This window comes from Aricia agestis, chromosome 3 (assembly GCF_905147365.1).
Source record: "Aricia agestis chromosome 3, ilAriAges1.1, whole genome shotgun sequence".
Classification (NCBI taxonomy): Eukaryota; Metazoa; Arthropoda; class Insecta; order Lepidoptera; family Lycaenidae; genus Aricia; species Aricia agestis.
The window spans coordinates 18,623,905-18,640,470 of record NC_056408.1 but is presented as its reverse complement, the minus strand read 5'-3'; the positions used below and the strand labels follow the sequence as shown (position 1 = coordinate 18,640,470).

General features: G+C 36.8%; 1 protein-coding gene across 1 annotated transcript in view; it reads right to left on the bottom strand.

Moving 5' to 3' along the window:
- Positions 1-16,566, bottom strand: part of LOC121740610 (Kv channel-interacting protein 1) — a 73,454-nt gene that overhangs the window by 28,413 nt on the left and 28,475 nt on the right. The window contains exon 2 of the mRNA XM_042133342.1: positions 7,309-7,608. Within this exon, the coding sequence (XP_041989276.1) occupies positions 7,309-7,464 (156 nt within the window). The 5' untranslated portion in view covers positions 7,465-7,608. The remainder of the gene's footprint in view (positions 1-7,308; positions 7,609-16,566) is intronic.

Below are 16,566 nucleotides of genomic sequence, written 5' to 3'. Positions count from 1 at the left end.
CGTCGAATCGTCTCTTTCTTCGTCTGAGCTATGACGAAAATTCGTTTTTTTTTAAGATTGTTCGAAAAAATAATTGAAAATGTAAATAATCGAGGTATTTATTGCAATCAAGACATGTGGTAAGAGATTCCATGTGTTTTGTTTACTTTCGAGTCATAATTGGTACATTTTCGATACACGCACGACGTCATTTTCAATTTATTTAGGTAAGACAAGACGCAGCACCTTCGTGACTGCGCTCGATGCAGACTAAACAACAGACGGCCCAATTGGGCCGTATTTAAATCTTCACAACGCGCGCGGTAGTAACATATCTGCTTTGAGTTTTTTACCTTTTTCATTATCTTTTTTTATGTGGGTGAGCCATGCTTCGGCACGAATGGGCCGGCTCGACCGGAGAAATACCACGTTCTCACAGAAAACCGGCGTGAAACAGCGTTTTCGCTGTGTTTCGCCGAGTGCGTGAGTTTACCGGAGGCCCAATCCCCTACCCTATTCCCTTCCCTACCCTCCCCTATTCCCTTTCCTTCCCATCCCTACCCTCTCCTATTACCCTATTCCCTCTTAAAAGGCCGTCAACGCACCTGCAGCTCTTCTGATGCTGCGAGTGTCCATGGGCGACGGAAGTTGCTTTCCATCAGGTGACCCGTTTGCTCGTTTGTCCCCTTATTTCATAAAAAAAATGTGGCAACTGGTCCAACTATATAAATAAAAAGAAGTTTTGGATTTTGTTAATCTCACTAAAACTTGAGAACGGCTGCACCGATGTAGCCAATTTTAGTTTTCAAATATTCGTTAAAATACAGGGAAGGTGCATAAGGAACAAATTGATTTTAATATTATTGAACTACTTAAGTACATTGGTAATAAAAAAAATGTGAAAAACTAAACCTACTATTGTATTACACATATAATCCTGAAAATCTATAGCCATTTTAATATTTCCTGCAGTTTCTAGCTCACTCTAGAGATAGCTGGAACATATAAAGCGATACAAGAATAGTGCAAAATAGTTTTAAAACTAAACTGCGATATAAGATGTACAAAAGTTCTTTTGGAAATATGTTACGTGAGCCAATCCAATACGAGCTGTTTTAAAACTTTATCCCTAATTCGCAATTCCCCCAATACAAGCTATATTTCCAAATCTATATCAATAAAAATGAATTATAATTCATCTAAGTATAAATAGATTTTGTTAGTCTCGCTAAAACTCGAGAACGGCTGAACCGATTTGCCTAATTTTAATCTTGAATTTTTTTTTTTATGAGATAAGGGGGCAAACGAGCAAACGGGTCACCTGATGGAAAGCAACTTCCGTCGCCCATGGACACTCGCAGCATCAGAAGAGCTGCAGGTGCGTTGCCGGCCTTTTAAGAGGGAATAGGGAAGGGTAGGGATGGGAAGGGAAGGGAAGGGAATAGGGTAGGGTAGGGAATAGGGGATTGGGCCTCCGGTAAGCTCACTCACTCGGCGAAACACAGCGCAAGCGCTGTTTCACGCCGGTTTTCTGTGAGAACGTGGTATTTCTCCGGTCGAGCCGGCCCATTCGTGCCGAAGCATGGCTCTCCCGAAATTTATTCGCGGAAATAAAAAGTTTTATATTAGGAGGGAGAATCATCTAGTGCTTGATTGACACTATACTTACAATGACTACCTAAGATATTGACAATAAAGTACGCGAATATTACTCAACATTCTGTAAATTATAATGACATTATCAAGAAAATTATTAGGGCGTCTATGGTGAACTACATAATGAATTTTGATATGGTTTTCTTTAGTAAATAGAATTCTGTAACTGGAAGAACATAGGCTAATTTATTTTATTAACAAAAATAAGGGGTGATTATATATCACGCGGACGAAGCTGCGCGGGGCAGCTACCTAAAAATATATATATTCAGAATATATAAAAATATATATTTAGCTTATGAATAAATACATAATGGAATGTAATAATTTTATGCAAATGATTCAAATAACATACCAATACTATTTAGCGCTTTGTTCAACTAAATTATAATATGATTTCACAAAATTTGCATGACGAACCAAATAGAATAAGCTAATTTGGTAGCTAGTGATTTTAAAAGCAGTAACAAGCTAACAAGCTAGGTAAATATCCGATAAGAAGCTACTACGAGTATGTTGTTAAAACATCATTTATGTTTAATAGTGAGTAATGATTGTATAGCATGTAAAGTAAGTTGGCAGGTAAAGTCTTAAATTATGAACTTTAGCAATAAGTCTCTAGTCTCTACCTACCGTTGCATTTAGGACTTTTGCAACATTAACTGCCATCAGAGACGAATATTCATTTAAGAGCGCTCCTGACTCAAAAAATCAAACATCGTCCTTCTCTCTTCACACTCACGCCCGTCTTTCATATGCCAGGTGAAAAAGGACGGCGCGGAATCATCGCCAATTTAGTTTTACTTGAATACGAGTATAAGACGAACTATAATGATTATGAAAAAAGTGTTTTGAGCAACTTTAGGTTTTATCAATGCCTTTTTAGATATTAAAAAATATTAAATAAAAGACAGCAAACTTCGAAGATCCAAGCAAAAATGTGTCTAAAACAAGGTTTTTTGTAAAAAATAAACTATCGAGCACTTTTTCAGTACTTAATCGTGTTTTCGTCTTGAGCATTTAATATTCATGAACTGAAGTTCCTTGTGTCAAAAAATCAGTTTTCTAGACCTTACAGATTTTGAGATCTAGGTTTAAGTATTTTATTTGGGTTTAAGTATGTACTGTACGTGGGAGAGCCATGCTTCGGCACGAATGGGCCGGCTCGACCGGAGAAATACCACGTTCTCACAGAAAACCGGCGTAAAACAGCGCTTACGCTGTGTTTCGCCGAGTGTGTTTACCGGAGGCCCAATTCCCTTCCCTATCCTCCCCTATTCCCTTCCCTTCCCGTCCCAACCCTCCCCTATTACCCTATTCCCTCTTAAAAGGCCGGCAACGCACCTGCTGCTCTACTGATGCTGCGAGTGTCCATGGGCGACGGAAGTTGCTTTCCATCAGGTGACCCGTTTGCTCGTTTGCCCCCTTATTTCATAAAAATAGAAAAAAATAAAAAAACGTAATAATTATGAGGCTTATGTCAAACTCTATCTATCTCTTTATTTTATTGCTACCCCAACCGAAATTATTTCGGTACCGAAATAATGCTAGGTGACGACGTACCTACGCACCAGTGCGGCGTTGCCAATTCCCAACTATCATATCAAAATATTGTACAATCGAGGGTACAATTAATATTCATTTCAAACTCTTCCTGCACTTGAATGGAGTGGCAACACTATATTATTAGGTATTGTTTTAAAATTAACATCCTGCTTGACTGTAACCTTTAAGAAAGTATAAATGCAACTCAAAAAATTTGAGTATAGTACGCGTACGTGCGCGTGCCACGTGGTGTGTGTTGAACTGTAAATGGACGGGATGAATATTACAATAATTATTATTGCGAGCCCTGACGTGATATTTCGGCGGGAGGCGTAGCCGGGTGGAAAGAAAACCTTTATTTTACAGATTTAGATATCTAAAAAAATAACGATTCCGTAATTTTGCAATACCGATATATATCAGTACCGTTATTTAAAGGTTACCGTAATTTAAAGGTATGACGTCATACCGCTAAATCTCTACCTATATTTTCCGGTTATTCTGTTCCCTGCAACAAACACAATTTTTGTCCTTTTTTTGCTCTGAAATGGTACGGATCCCTTCGTGCGCGAGTCCGACTTGCACTTGGCCGATTATATTCTCTTTGTATTTACGTAAATATTTGCTGTTTTAAAATAATATGCAAACCTACATAATATGGGCTTGCCGCTTGCCATTTTGACATTTGAGGTCTGAAGTTGACGTAAAGTTGTTTTTATCATATTTTTTATGAAATAAGGGGGCAAACGAGCAAACGTTTCACCTGATGGAAAGCAACTTCCGTCGCCCATGGACACTCGCAGCATCAGAAGAGCTGCAGGTGCGTTGCCGGCCTTTTAAGAGGGAATAGGGTAATAGGGGAGGGTGGGGATGGGAAGGGAAGGGAATAGGGTAGGGTATTGGGCCTCCGGTAAACTCACTCACTCGGCGAAACACAGCGCAAGCGCTGTTTCACACCGGTTTTCTGTGAGAACGTGGTATTTCTCAGGTTCCCATTCGTGCCGAAGTGCCGTGTACTTATTTGGAATAAGTGCCTATAAAATTTGCATGCTATATTATTATTAGTGAAAAGTGTGATCATGAAAAGACTATCATAACTGTAACATCAAAATGTACAACTTTTGAAGCAAATAAAGAAATATGAATATGAATAATGGCTCTCCCATGTCTAAAATCATCAATCATCAAATCGTCATTTCACCGTGTGCAACATGACGGATTTTGGTCGCATTGTTTATTGTACCGTGTGCTAGCGGCGCCCTTTGCTTTTTACGTAATATTCCCTATTTAAAATTAAAATTAGCTGTTTCAGATATGAAATAATATTTAAAAACTGAATTTTAAATAATGTAAAAAAAAAAACTGAATGCGAATTGCACTACATGCAGTTGAAAGCTTTTAATAAAATGTATGTTGATTGGCGAACTACGGCCTCGCTGGGTTCACTCGTTATCAGTTATCGTGCTCGTATTAATCAACTGGAAATAAAACAGTTTTACCGAAAATTAAACGATGAGTCTTTGTGAAATTATTTAAGTCGATACAATGTACGTAGTTAACTGAGTCTAGGTCTAGGTACTAATTTTACCCGATTCAGCGAATTTTAACATAGTATGAGGTAAGTATTAATATATTTTAATAATTTTAGTAAAAAACTAAAAAAATACCTTTTTTTATTTACTTATTTTTCTAAAAAAATTTAACAAATTCTTGCATTGTCATTGGCTCTTAAATCTTAATACTTATGTTACAAAGTTTCGAATTAATGAGACTACTTTTTGAGAAATAAAGTCTTTAACCGTACATACAGCATGCCGCGGTCACGTGACATAATATGCTATTTCTTTTTGTATGTTAATTTTCAAGACTCCCAAGTACCTCCTCAGTAAAGTACAGTTATATTTTATACCATCTTATATATATATATATATATATATATATAAATAAATAAATATATATATATATATATATATATATATATATATATATATATATATATATATATATATATATATATATATATATATATATATATATATATATATATATATAAGGATCTGAATAAAAGGCTTTATTATTATTATTATTATTATTATTATTATTATTATATATATATATATATATATATATATATATATATATATATATATATATATATATATATATATATATATATATATATATATAATTATTGGAATCTCGGAATCGGCTCCAACGATTTCACTTGACTCATGAAATTTAGTATATAATAGGGGGTTTCGGGGGCGATAAATCGATCTAGCTAGGAATCATTTTTAGAAAATGTCATATTATTCGTGTTTTATCGAATACCGAGCAAAGCTCGGTTCAAATAGCTAGTACCTAATAATAAATAGTGGATATCAGACAGACACAACTTTTTCAATAATAAGGATAGAGCATGGATTAGCATTGACTATTTTTATCAACCGTAAATGTTGAGTTTAAACGATATAATATTTACCATAAAATTAAAGCTTTCAATCAAATCAAAAACCATATTCACAAACCGCAATATATATTCGACTCTACCATATTAAATATCTCTTATTTATCCTAGTTTTGTATCAATAAACATTTCATAATCCCCACGCGCTCCCTTCGGTACCTGTCCTTCCCGGAATTGATGACTGGGATAAACCTACCGACATATTTACGGATGGCCTGAATCCCATCTACGCTCAGCTTTATAAAACTGATTTTAGGGTTGTTTGTTTGTTGAAAGTCTTTGGATATCGGGAAATAATATACGAATGATGTTATGTTGTTAGCTAAGTATGTGTGCTAATGTCCGATTTCGGAGTTCAGGTTGACAGAATAGAATATTCAGTAGTGATTTTAATAGGCTAACGTCAAAAAGTTGACTAATCAACAACGTTAAAGAATGGATAAACTCCAGTCAAAAACTTCAGTAAACTTGACCTAAATTATAATATAGAACTACTTACGTAGGTATATTATGTAGTTTTTGTCCTATTAGTTCAAAGAAGCAATTGTTATTTTATTTTTAAACAACTTACATTTACTTACTTCAAATTTTTTTTTTTTACTTTAACTTAAAATTGAAGTAAAATAAACAAAATATGAAATATTATTAGAATGTATGGAAAATAAGTATGAAATCCATTTAACAAAACCATATCGGGTAATGCATATTTAAAAATGGCGAAAACAGCATTCAAGGTGTCGTCACGGTAGTCAAAGGATCGTTGTGAAGAAAGTGCTTGGTCGAGCACCACACTCTTTGTGTCGAGCGTCTCTTTGGCCGCTATCTTTCCGCTACTTTGTGAACTGTTTGAGTCGCACTTATATTTCAGACTACTCATTGTAGTTCCGCATTGTAGAAACGAACTAGCTGTTGCCAGCGACGTCTCACGGAATTCTTTTAACACACAACAAAGTCGCGAGATTCGTACATTTTCACTATAGTTGGGGAGAGGAAGAGGGGATTTCGGGATAAGCTCGAGCGTGTCAGATTAAGCTTGTACAGGCTTCCGAGATATGTCTAGTTATTATGGTATAGAAATCTGATTTCTCACATGGTGGGTTAATTTTTTTAATATATATTGAAATGTCATCGGATCTGTCAGATTAAGATAGACCGTTGATAGATGTTTAGAATACCCCGAAGAAGCTTCCATATAAAGCACTGACGATTCAATGGTTAGGTAAGCCTGTAGGGACATTTTAAAATATAAAAAATAAAGCTTCATATTTTCCTAACTAAGCTTCGCAGATATTTTATTTTGCACTAAACTAAATGATTTAGTCCTTGTTGTCTAAAATATATTTATAATTAACCTAAATAACCAATTTTCTGGATATATTTTCTTTTTCAAACCTTTAAAATGGCTGCAGTTTTTGAACCCACCGCTAAAATAAAAAACGCTCTTATTATTTTTTTATCAGTTTTACCTAATGTAAAAAACCTACTAGGTCTCCATGCCGCTCAAGTGACTACAAAATTAGCACCTTCCCCTCCCCTACTACTACGTAAAAGTGCTTAAAAAAGGCGCTATTGACTGTTAAAGCGTAACTTTTTCGTTGTTTCGTATGAAAATACATAAGGTGTGTAACCTTCGTTTTGAAAGAAAAAAACAAAGAACTCACCGTTTTGAATCCTCTGTACATGACTCTTATTTCCTGTTTAGAGAATTTAGTTTGCCTGCACAATTCCTCTAAAGCGACGGGTATCGGTTTTGGAGTCCTGTTCGGCTCTAATTCGTACGCGTGTTCCTCTACAGGGGACTCGGGTGGTGTTGCCATTATCACAACGCACTAGCACATCACACTTGAGAGTTATCGATAACACATTTCGCCCATCACTAGTGTCTTCTTCTTCTTCTTTTTTCGACGCAAACAACGCAGGTTTTTGCCAACTTGGCAGTGGATGGTATGAAGGCAGGATTTCTGGAACAAAAACAACATTTTAATTAAAACTTGTGTAAGTATGTATATATGGATTTATTACAAAAGTGCCAAAAGATCTTTCTTTTAAATAGATACTACATGAATAATATTATATTTAACAGACACATAACTCTGTTTCGATGCAGTTTCTATTTCGTTTTACGAGCAATATAGTAAATCGAGTAAATAATATTTTTGGCACCGAAATATTTGTAAAAGAGCCGCTAGTCATTTTGATATATCAACGATAGAAACATTTCAATTGCATCTTGAGATCTCTTGTGTCAATTGGTGAGTGTTGGCTTGGCGCCATTTTTCGTTTCGATAGTGAAAATTATGCAAGAAAAGCCCCAACTTTATACAAATGCAGGGGTTAGTAGGGAATCATTTTAAATTGTATTGTCATTGTAATGAACTTGTAGAATAGAACTCTGCAGAAACATATTTTGATTGTTACTTGAATTTTAGGGCGTTCGCACTTCGCTGCGTAGAGCGTGTGCCCGGCGCGACTGCCTGTAGTGTACTTGTACTATTATCTATTCTGTGCCTGTACTATCTCCAGCACCGTCATAATAACTGGTCTTAACCTTAAGAGTCTGCTGGTTAATTCTGGCTTTCATCCTTAACATTATAAATACAACAGTGTGTATGTCTGTCTATTGCCTATTCACGCTCAAACCGCTGAACCGATTTTGCTGAAATTTGGAATGAAGATACTTAGAGTCTCGGGAAAGGACATATGATAGTTTTTATCCCGGAAGAATATACGGTTCCCGCGCGATAAACGAATTTTGGCGCAACGGAGTTGCGGGCGTCATCTACTTTGTAAATAAATACAGTATACACACACATTATTATGGTAGCGTCAAATAAAACTCGTTAAATTTCAGGTTCAACAGTCAGAGCGGGCGATGGTATCGCCGGTACTCGATCATGCGATAGCCGTGTCGTTGCCGTGCCACTAACGAGCTTAGGATATTATACACAATATTATAAACCTCGATACATATTTGTAGTAAATTGTGACATATTTAGTGTATGTTACGTAAAGTATGTAATAACTGATTAACACACTTCACATTTAATAGTAGAAATGATTTGCTCAAATCAAACACTGCAAAATAATGAACCAACAACAAATTACTTTTTGGTAGTATATGCCTACGATCCTTCACATAAAACCAAAATCACTACTTATATATTGTTTCCATATACATTTTCAGGCGTTCCCTCGATTACTCATGGATCCCATCATCAGGTCACCACTTTTGTGAACGGTACCAAATTGGGGATGAACCCTATACAACAAAAGAAAAATTTTGAAAATCGGTTCACTAACGGCGGAGTAATCGTAAAAAAGCGGAACATAATAACCTCCTCCTTTTGGAAGTCGGTTAAAAAGTTATCAATCGATAACATTTCAAAACAAAACAAACGAAAGTTACGTTTGTGATGATAAAATTATTCGCGCCAAATCTTGTTCTAAATTTAAAATCAGGTATAAATATGAAAGGACGTGGGCGTTCGTACACACGCACCTGCTTTGTATCACTGAGGTTTTTATACACCACTCGAGACGATACTAGTATTTTTATCTATATTTCAGTTTCGCATATAATATTAAAAGGCTGTTTTAGAGTGTGCAACATCGTCGTTACAATTATCCTGAAACGATCATAATTGATAGTTATTAATAATTTAATAATACACAATTATCATTTGAGACAGTTTAGAATTTAGATAATATTATCATAATCCAAAAGTTAGATCATGGCAGATACTTACTCATTTCAATAGTTCACAAGCTTTTATGCTATACAAAATATGTGGATATAATTAGTATTTTAATAAGACTAGAGATCGCCCAATGGTCGAAATTCGACCTTAGTTTCAATGATATTAGGACTACTACCTATAAACGTAGATGACGTTTCCCCATTTTTCGTAAAAAGGGTTACAAAGTTTTTCGTTCGCGTATTAATATTATGATAAAGCCCAGCATTTTTTAATCGATATTTTATCTAGTTCAACCTAGCCACTGCGCCAATTGATTCAAATTTCGAATTCCTATACGGTTTGAAAGCGGACCGGTGTAGCTGCATGAAACTACAGCCTGAGGCGATCCTGCATTACTCGCAACGTGACCAGCCTCCTTTATGTCACAGTTTGTGACAGGGTTGCCAACTTCAATTAAAAATGGTTGAGTGTTGCCAACATGCGTTCACCATAATTAATGATTTCTCATTTCAAACTTAACTTAACAACAAACTAAAATAAGTTATTTATTCAAAATAGGTTTACAAAAACAATTTTAGACGTCAAAAGTTTATTCCAATACATTTAGATTTTAAATCACAATTACATTTAATTACAGATTAAATAATTATATGAAGACAACATAATCTAACAATACAAGACCATCGGAGTTTTGCCGGGAATTGAAAGAGTGCTGTTGTGTTTTTGTATTATTTTCCTAAAATTGTATTTTCCTAAACTGGGTTTTTAATGTGTAATATTGGTAGAATATTAACCATTAGATATTCGTTATCGTGCACAAGTGTAGGCAAATGCTGCAACTTCCAAAAACGTGTTTTTTTGTGTTTCCTCCAAAACTCCGTCGAAAGTTTCAATTGACCGACTTGACTCCTTGACGCTTTTGACTTTTACTTAGACTTTGACTAGATTTTAGACTTGACGATAAATAGGCTATTTGACACTGAAATAATTTTTCAAATCGGACCAGTAGTTGCTGAGATTAGCGCGTTCAAACAAACAAACGAGCAAACTCTTCCGCTTTATAATATAATAATAATAATAATAAACAATAATAATAATATAGATACGATATAAACAAAGAGAAGGTCAACACCCAGTTTTATAAAAGTATAAGAATTAACAAGGAAAGCCCTCTTGTAAAAACGTATTGTTGTGTAAAAACACAGTTGTCCTTACTCAAGTCGCAGCGCTAGTGGCAACATAATTTATTGCGTAGTAAAAGATAAAATGGAAAGCGTTTGCAGCAGACGGGCTTTTTACCGACGTGAAGAAAAACCTTCTCATTTCATTTTAAACTAGAACCTTGCGGGTTTTAGTTCGTAACTTTTTACCTTTAAAAGACACTTGACTGCTTTTCTGTCGTTTAAGATTCCAAGTCTCAAGCTCAAAAATATACTTTGGATCTTGATTCAAGTCATAAAAATATACTCGTTATGAGGAAATTTATAGACAGACGGCGGATATAATGGCGGTTAAGTTGTTTTGTCAAAGTTAATGTTAGTCGATGTCGGCATGGCTATATGGGCTTACCGTAACCCGACCATACCTATTTTTTATATGAAATAAATAATGCGTTGCCGGCCTTTTAAGAGGGAATTCGCTCTTTTCTTGAAGGTTTGCAGATCGTATAGGTCCGAAAATACTGCTGGTGACAGTTTGTTCCAGAGTTTTACAGTGCACGGCAGAAAGTTACGCGAGAAACGCACGGTGGAAGATTACGTACGTAGTTCATATACTACCTATGAATTAATTTGCTAAATAGTACTTGACAATACATTTAAAGACAGATTTAACTGCATAGATAAATAGAATTCCCTTCTGGAGAGTCAGGCAAAATGTTATTAGTTTTTAAACGCCATTAGGCTGTTATGAAATGAAAAAATCTTTTGTTTTCTTTTATTATGACATTAACATCAAACAAGAGGAGATCATAAACGCGATACTAAAATAAACAATCCTCTTTGATATGCGATCGATCGGAAAAATCGGAATATAAAAACTTAATTGTCATTTTTTACGTTATTATAATAGTTTTATAGTGAGGTTATAACTGTTTAATATAATCTCACTAGAAAACTATTATAAGAACGTAAAAACTGTCAATTAAGTTTTTATATTCCGATTTTCCGATCGATATAAGAAAATATAGCCAAATAGATGTGCAAAAATCCATACTTATATTATAAAAGCGTAATTGTGAACGTCTGTTACCTCTAACCACTCAAACCGCTGAACCGATTTTGCTGAAATTTAGTAAGGAGATAGTTTGAGTACCGGTAAAGGACATAGAATACTTTTTATTCCGGAAAAATGTACGGTTCCTACGCGTTAAACGAATTTTGTCAAAATGGAGTTGCGATCATCAAGTATATGTGAAAGTGAAATTCAAAAGGAATTGTTTTGAACTGTTGCAACATTCACAAAAACAACGTGCCGTCCACATCTCTTTTTTATTACAACTCGATACACGAAAACTGAAATAAAAACTGAAAAAACAGATGCAAAAACGTTTTATTGGATTCAAATGATTGCGAGAAAATAATAAAGTTGTATTTTTGGAGCGCTGCTCGCTATTTCCGTACGTTTTCAGATTTTTCGGTAATTATTTAAAAGCAGACAACCATGGTCGTCTGAAGCACGATATTTTATTTAAAATTAGATGACGCCCGCAACTCCGTTGCGTCAAAATTCGTTTATCGCGCGGGAACCGTACATTTTCCGGGATAAAAACTATCCAAATATGTCCTTTTTGGGACTCAAGGTATCTCCATGCCAAATTTCAGCGAAATCGGTTCACCGGTTTGAGCGCCACAGACAGACAGACAGACACACTTTCGCATTTATAATATTAGTATGGATCAGCCATCTTACTGAATTATGGCAGGACTGTTCCTGCCATAATTCAGTAAGACGGCTGCACATCTCTGTAGATGTGCTCTGATGTACTGCGGAGTCACTTGGGCACTATAGAATCACACCTGCGTAGCGTATACATTTTGATCGGCGATTCTATAAAGAAGCGATAAAGAAAAGGTCCTGGCTAAAGGGCCAGCCTCCTTAGGCAAAGTATCTTTCGTTGAAAACGATGATGAAATTCGTTATCAAAATGTATGCCGTTTGACATAAGTCATCGCTAAATGACATTTCGCTTGCAAAGACTAATGTCAAATTCCATACATTTTAATAACGAATTTCGTCATCGTTTTTAACGAAAGGGACTTTGACTACGGCCTTATAATAACCATCACCATGAAACCACTGTCGTGTTTAAATGCGAGTATGTGTCTGTCTGTCTGATGCATAATAACACAATAATCACAGTCATGTAAATCTGCTACTGTTATAAAATATGTTATGTATAGTCTGTCAAGAAAGTGAAGAAATTAAAAAGTGGCAACATCGTAGTGTCATCCCTTTCAAATCAATCTAAGAAAAAAGGAATGACACTACGATGTTGCCACTTTTTAATTTCTTCACTTTCTTGACAGACTGTAAGTTTGATTCTAACAGCCGCACTCAAAGACGAGTATTCATTACTCAACTGTCATAATGAAATAAACAAACTGACAGATAAGGGAATTATGTCAAAATCTTAATTTATTGAATACCTATAATAGGAATACACTTAAGAAATTAATACTCATCTCTGAGTGCTGCAGTAGCTTCTTTTACCTTCACGCAAAAACTGTACAACGGGTTTTAAAGAAATCAAATATGCTAGTACTTAAGGTTCTGTATTAATTTATATTATAAGCTACTCTTTGCGCCGCATAAAGATTATGTTCTAGAGGGATTACGTTATTAACGTAAATAAAACCTTTCAGAATAATTAGTCCTCTAAATAAGTAAACAACAAAAATAGTAAGTCTAAAATAAAATATTATGACTAAAAATAAGTAGATGTCATATAATTACTACAGGGAACTCATTTTAATGACACTCGCACCGCAGAATCTAGAACGAACACTACACTGCAACCTTCGTACTCGACAGATAAAAAATAACGTTTTAAAACACGCAAATATAAATCTCAAGTACCACCATTTTAAATATTACTCCGCCGTTGTTTATGGCTTGTTTTTATAGCTTTCTTATTTAGAGATCCGTGGGCATCTAATAATATTCTTTTGTATATATTTTTAAAATTTATATAAATATTTTGGGCCAAGTAGATCTTAAGATTGAGAGCAGACGGTCCAAAACTATGTTTCAAGTATTAGGTTTATTGTGTACACTAAGGACCGTAGATCACGCTACGCAGCGTAGCAGCATGCTACACCGCGTAGACCTCAAGCTACACAGCGTAGCAGCACGCTACGCCGCGTAGACCTCGAGCTACACAGCGTAGCAGCATGCTACACCGCGTAGACCTCAAGCTACACAGCGTAGCAGCACGCTACACCGCGTAGACCTCAAGCTACACAGCGTAGCAGCACGCTACACCGCGTAGACCTCAAGCTACACAGCGTAGCAGCACGCTACACCGCGTAGACCTCAAGCTACACAGCGTAGCAGCACGCTACACCGCGTAGACCTCAAGCTACACAGCGTAGCAGCACGCTACACCGCGTAGACCTCAAGCTACACAGCGTAGCAGCACGCTACACCGCGTAGACCTCAAGCTACACAGCGTAGCAGCACGCTACACCGCGTAGACCTCAAGCTACACAGCGTAGCAGCACGCTACACCGCGTAGACCTCAAGCTACACAGCGTAGCAGCACGCTACACCGCGTAGACCTCAAGCTACGCAGCGTAGCAGCACGCTACACCTCGTAGACCTCAAGCTACACAGCGTAGCAGCATACTACGCTGTGTAGCTCTCAAGCTACAACTCGTAGCAGTAAACTTTTAGGCATAAATCTTAACCGTAGCAGACCGTATACCGTAAAGAACTGTTTAATTTTTATAATTCCATCTTACAAGACTTACAATAGAATTATTATAAAACTAGTACAGAACCACACATTTTATTAAAATATATTATAGACGTTATGAATGTTTATCGCATATATTTTTAGATTTATAATGATGTTTCGACAGTTACTACTTATTTTACAAGTTTATTGTACGCTACGCCGTAGTTTAGTGGTTTTACAGAGAGCTTCTGTCTCACTGTTTGTACAACGAATAGATTCATAAAATCTTGCCAATTTATTCTTTGACAGCTATATATGTTTTAAATAAAGTAAAAAGGTAAGATTTGTTAGCTTATTGCATCGAACAGGTGAAGAATCTTCTCGATATATTTTTTATCGGGAAGGCGCTATCTACTTATTTAAAAAAATACCTTTTCACCTGATGAAACCTGTAAAAGGTGTCTGGAAAAATGCCTGGAAGACGTAAGCCAAAGCCCCACTGATGAACACCAAATAACCGGCCCCCAAATATATACGGATGGGAGTAAAATAGAGGGGAAAACCGGAGCTGCTCTAACGTGGTGGAATAACGGTAGGGAAACCAGACACTACACTTTCCGCCTAGAACCGCACAATACGGTCTTCCAATCTGAGATCTATGCGCTCTGAGCGATCCAATCAGCAAAGACATCCAAGGAAAGCTTAATTAACATCATGAGCTAGCTTACACAGTAGCTACTATTATCGTCGCTAAACATGCTGAGAAATCCTTTGGTGACTCACCCACTTGCGATCGAAATGAAAAAAGACCTAAAAGCCATAAGAAGGCAGAAAAGTGCGGCTATTCTGGCTAAAAGCTCACGTGGGTACCCCAGGAAATGAAAAAGCGGATGAACTGGCAAAAAAGGCTGCACTTACCATAAACACGGCCTCAGATTATAACAGAGTGCCAATGTCCTATATACGGAGAAAAATAAGGGAGGGAACAACAGCTAAGTGGCAGGAGAGATACCAATCCTCCTCGACCGGATCGGTCACAAAAGTTTTTTTCCCCACTGTTCGAAAGGCGTGGGAAATACTAAAGCACGTGACAATAACGCCTACACACGTGCAAGCTATGACCGGTCATGGAGGATTCGCAACATACTTGTATCGTTTCCACCTTAAAGACAGCCCCTCCTGCATTTGTGACCCCGCAAGGGACGAGAGAATATTCCACCTGCTAATTGAATGCCCAAGGTTTGGTAGTTACAGATCTGACTTAGAAATACAAGTAGAAATGGAGCTAAGTAACCCTCCCTTCCATCATGAAGGAAAAAGCCTCCAGAGAACTGTTGATGGTATTCATTAGCAAAGTCGTCTCTAGTGCAGCCGCAGCAAATGGCGTTATACACAGGCCACAACAAATTATACTATACACCAAGGCGCGTAATTTCACATACATCAACACAACATACACGAAATGAAATACAACGCACACGAGCACAAACCTCAACGTCCATACAGACACACTTCACATCAACACACACACACACGCGCCAACACAATCACAGGTGCACAAAGAAATACAATAGGCAGTTTCAACCACAATAATCGTAACACAGGCGACCCTAACACAAACCCAACAATTACTAGCTCGTGGACAAAACGGAGAACCGAAAATCAAATTAAGGCCGATCCCTCTTTTCATGTCAAATCCAACGGAAACATTAGGCATAACATACAGCCGTCTTAACACTCCCAACCACGTCAACATATCACCGGGACTAGCAGCAATCCTAAACGGGAGTACATCAAAGACGAGCATGAAAATGAGCAAATATCTAGCTCTCCCATCATCTAACTTCGCTGGCCAACCCTGCAAAATACTGCAATCGGGTACCAAAAAGATAAGATAATTTTAATGGGACGCGCAAACAGCCTTTGAACATGCATGTTCGTCTTTGAAGGAGTTGCATTGGGAGCAATGGGAACAAGACACAGTACTACCCCACGCATAATCAGCGTAGACGCCATGTCACTGGGACAGGACAAAGGCAGGGCTGCAAATTACTATGGAATAGTAAAAGCCTTAGAATATCATGAGGTAATCGTCTACGAGAACAGAGGGGATGACATAAGCTTCCTCAAAAGGAATCATGACGATCAGCCAACAGCCTCCCAACCCAACGACGAGGCGAGCTCATCCTCCGCAAGTGAACGACTCCAAGCATCACGGGAGAGCAAAAAAGAGGATGAGAAAGAGAGCGATAAAAATAAAATTAAGAAGTCAAAAAATTCAATGGCCAAATTAAAAGTGTTTGTGGGTTCCATCAAAAAAGTAC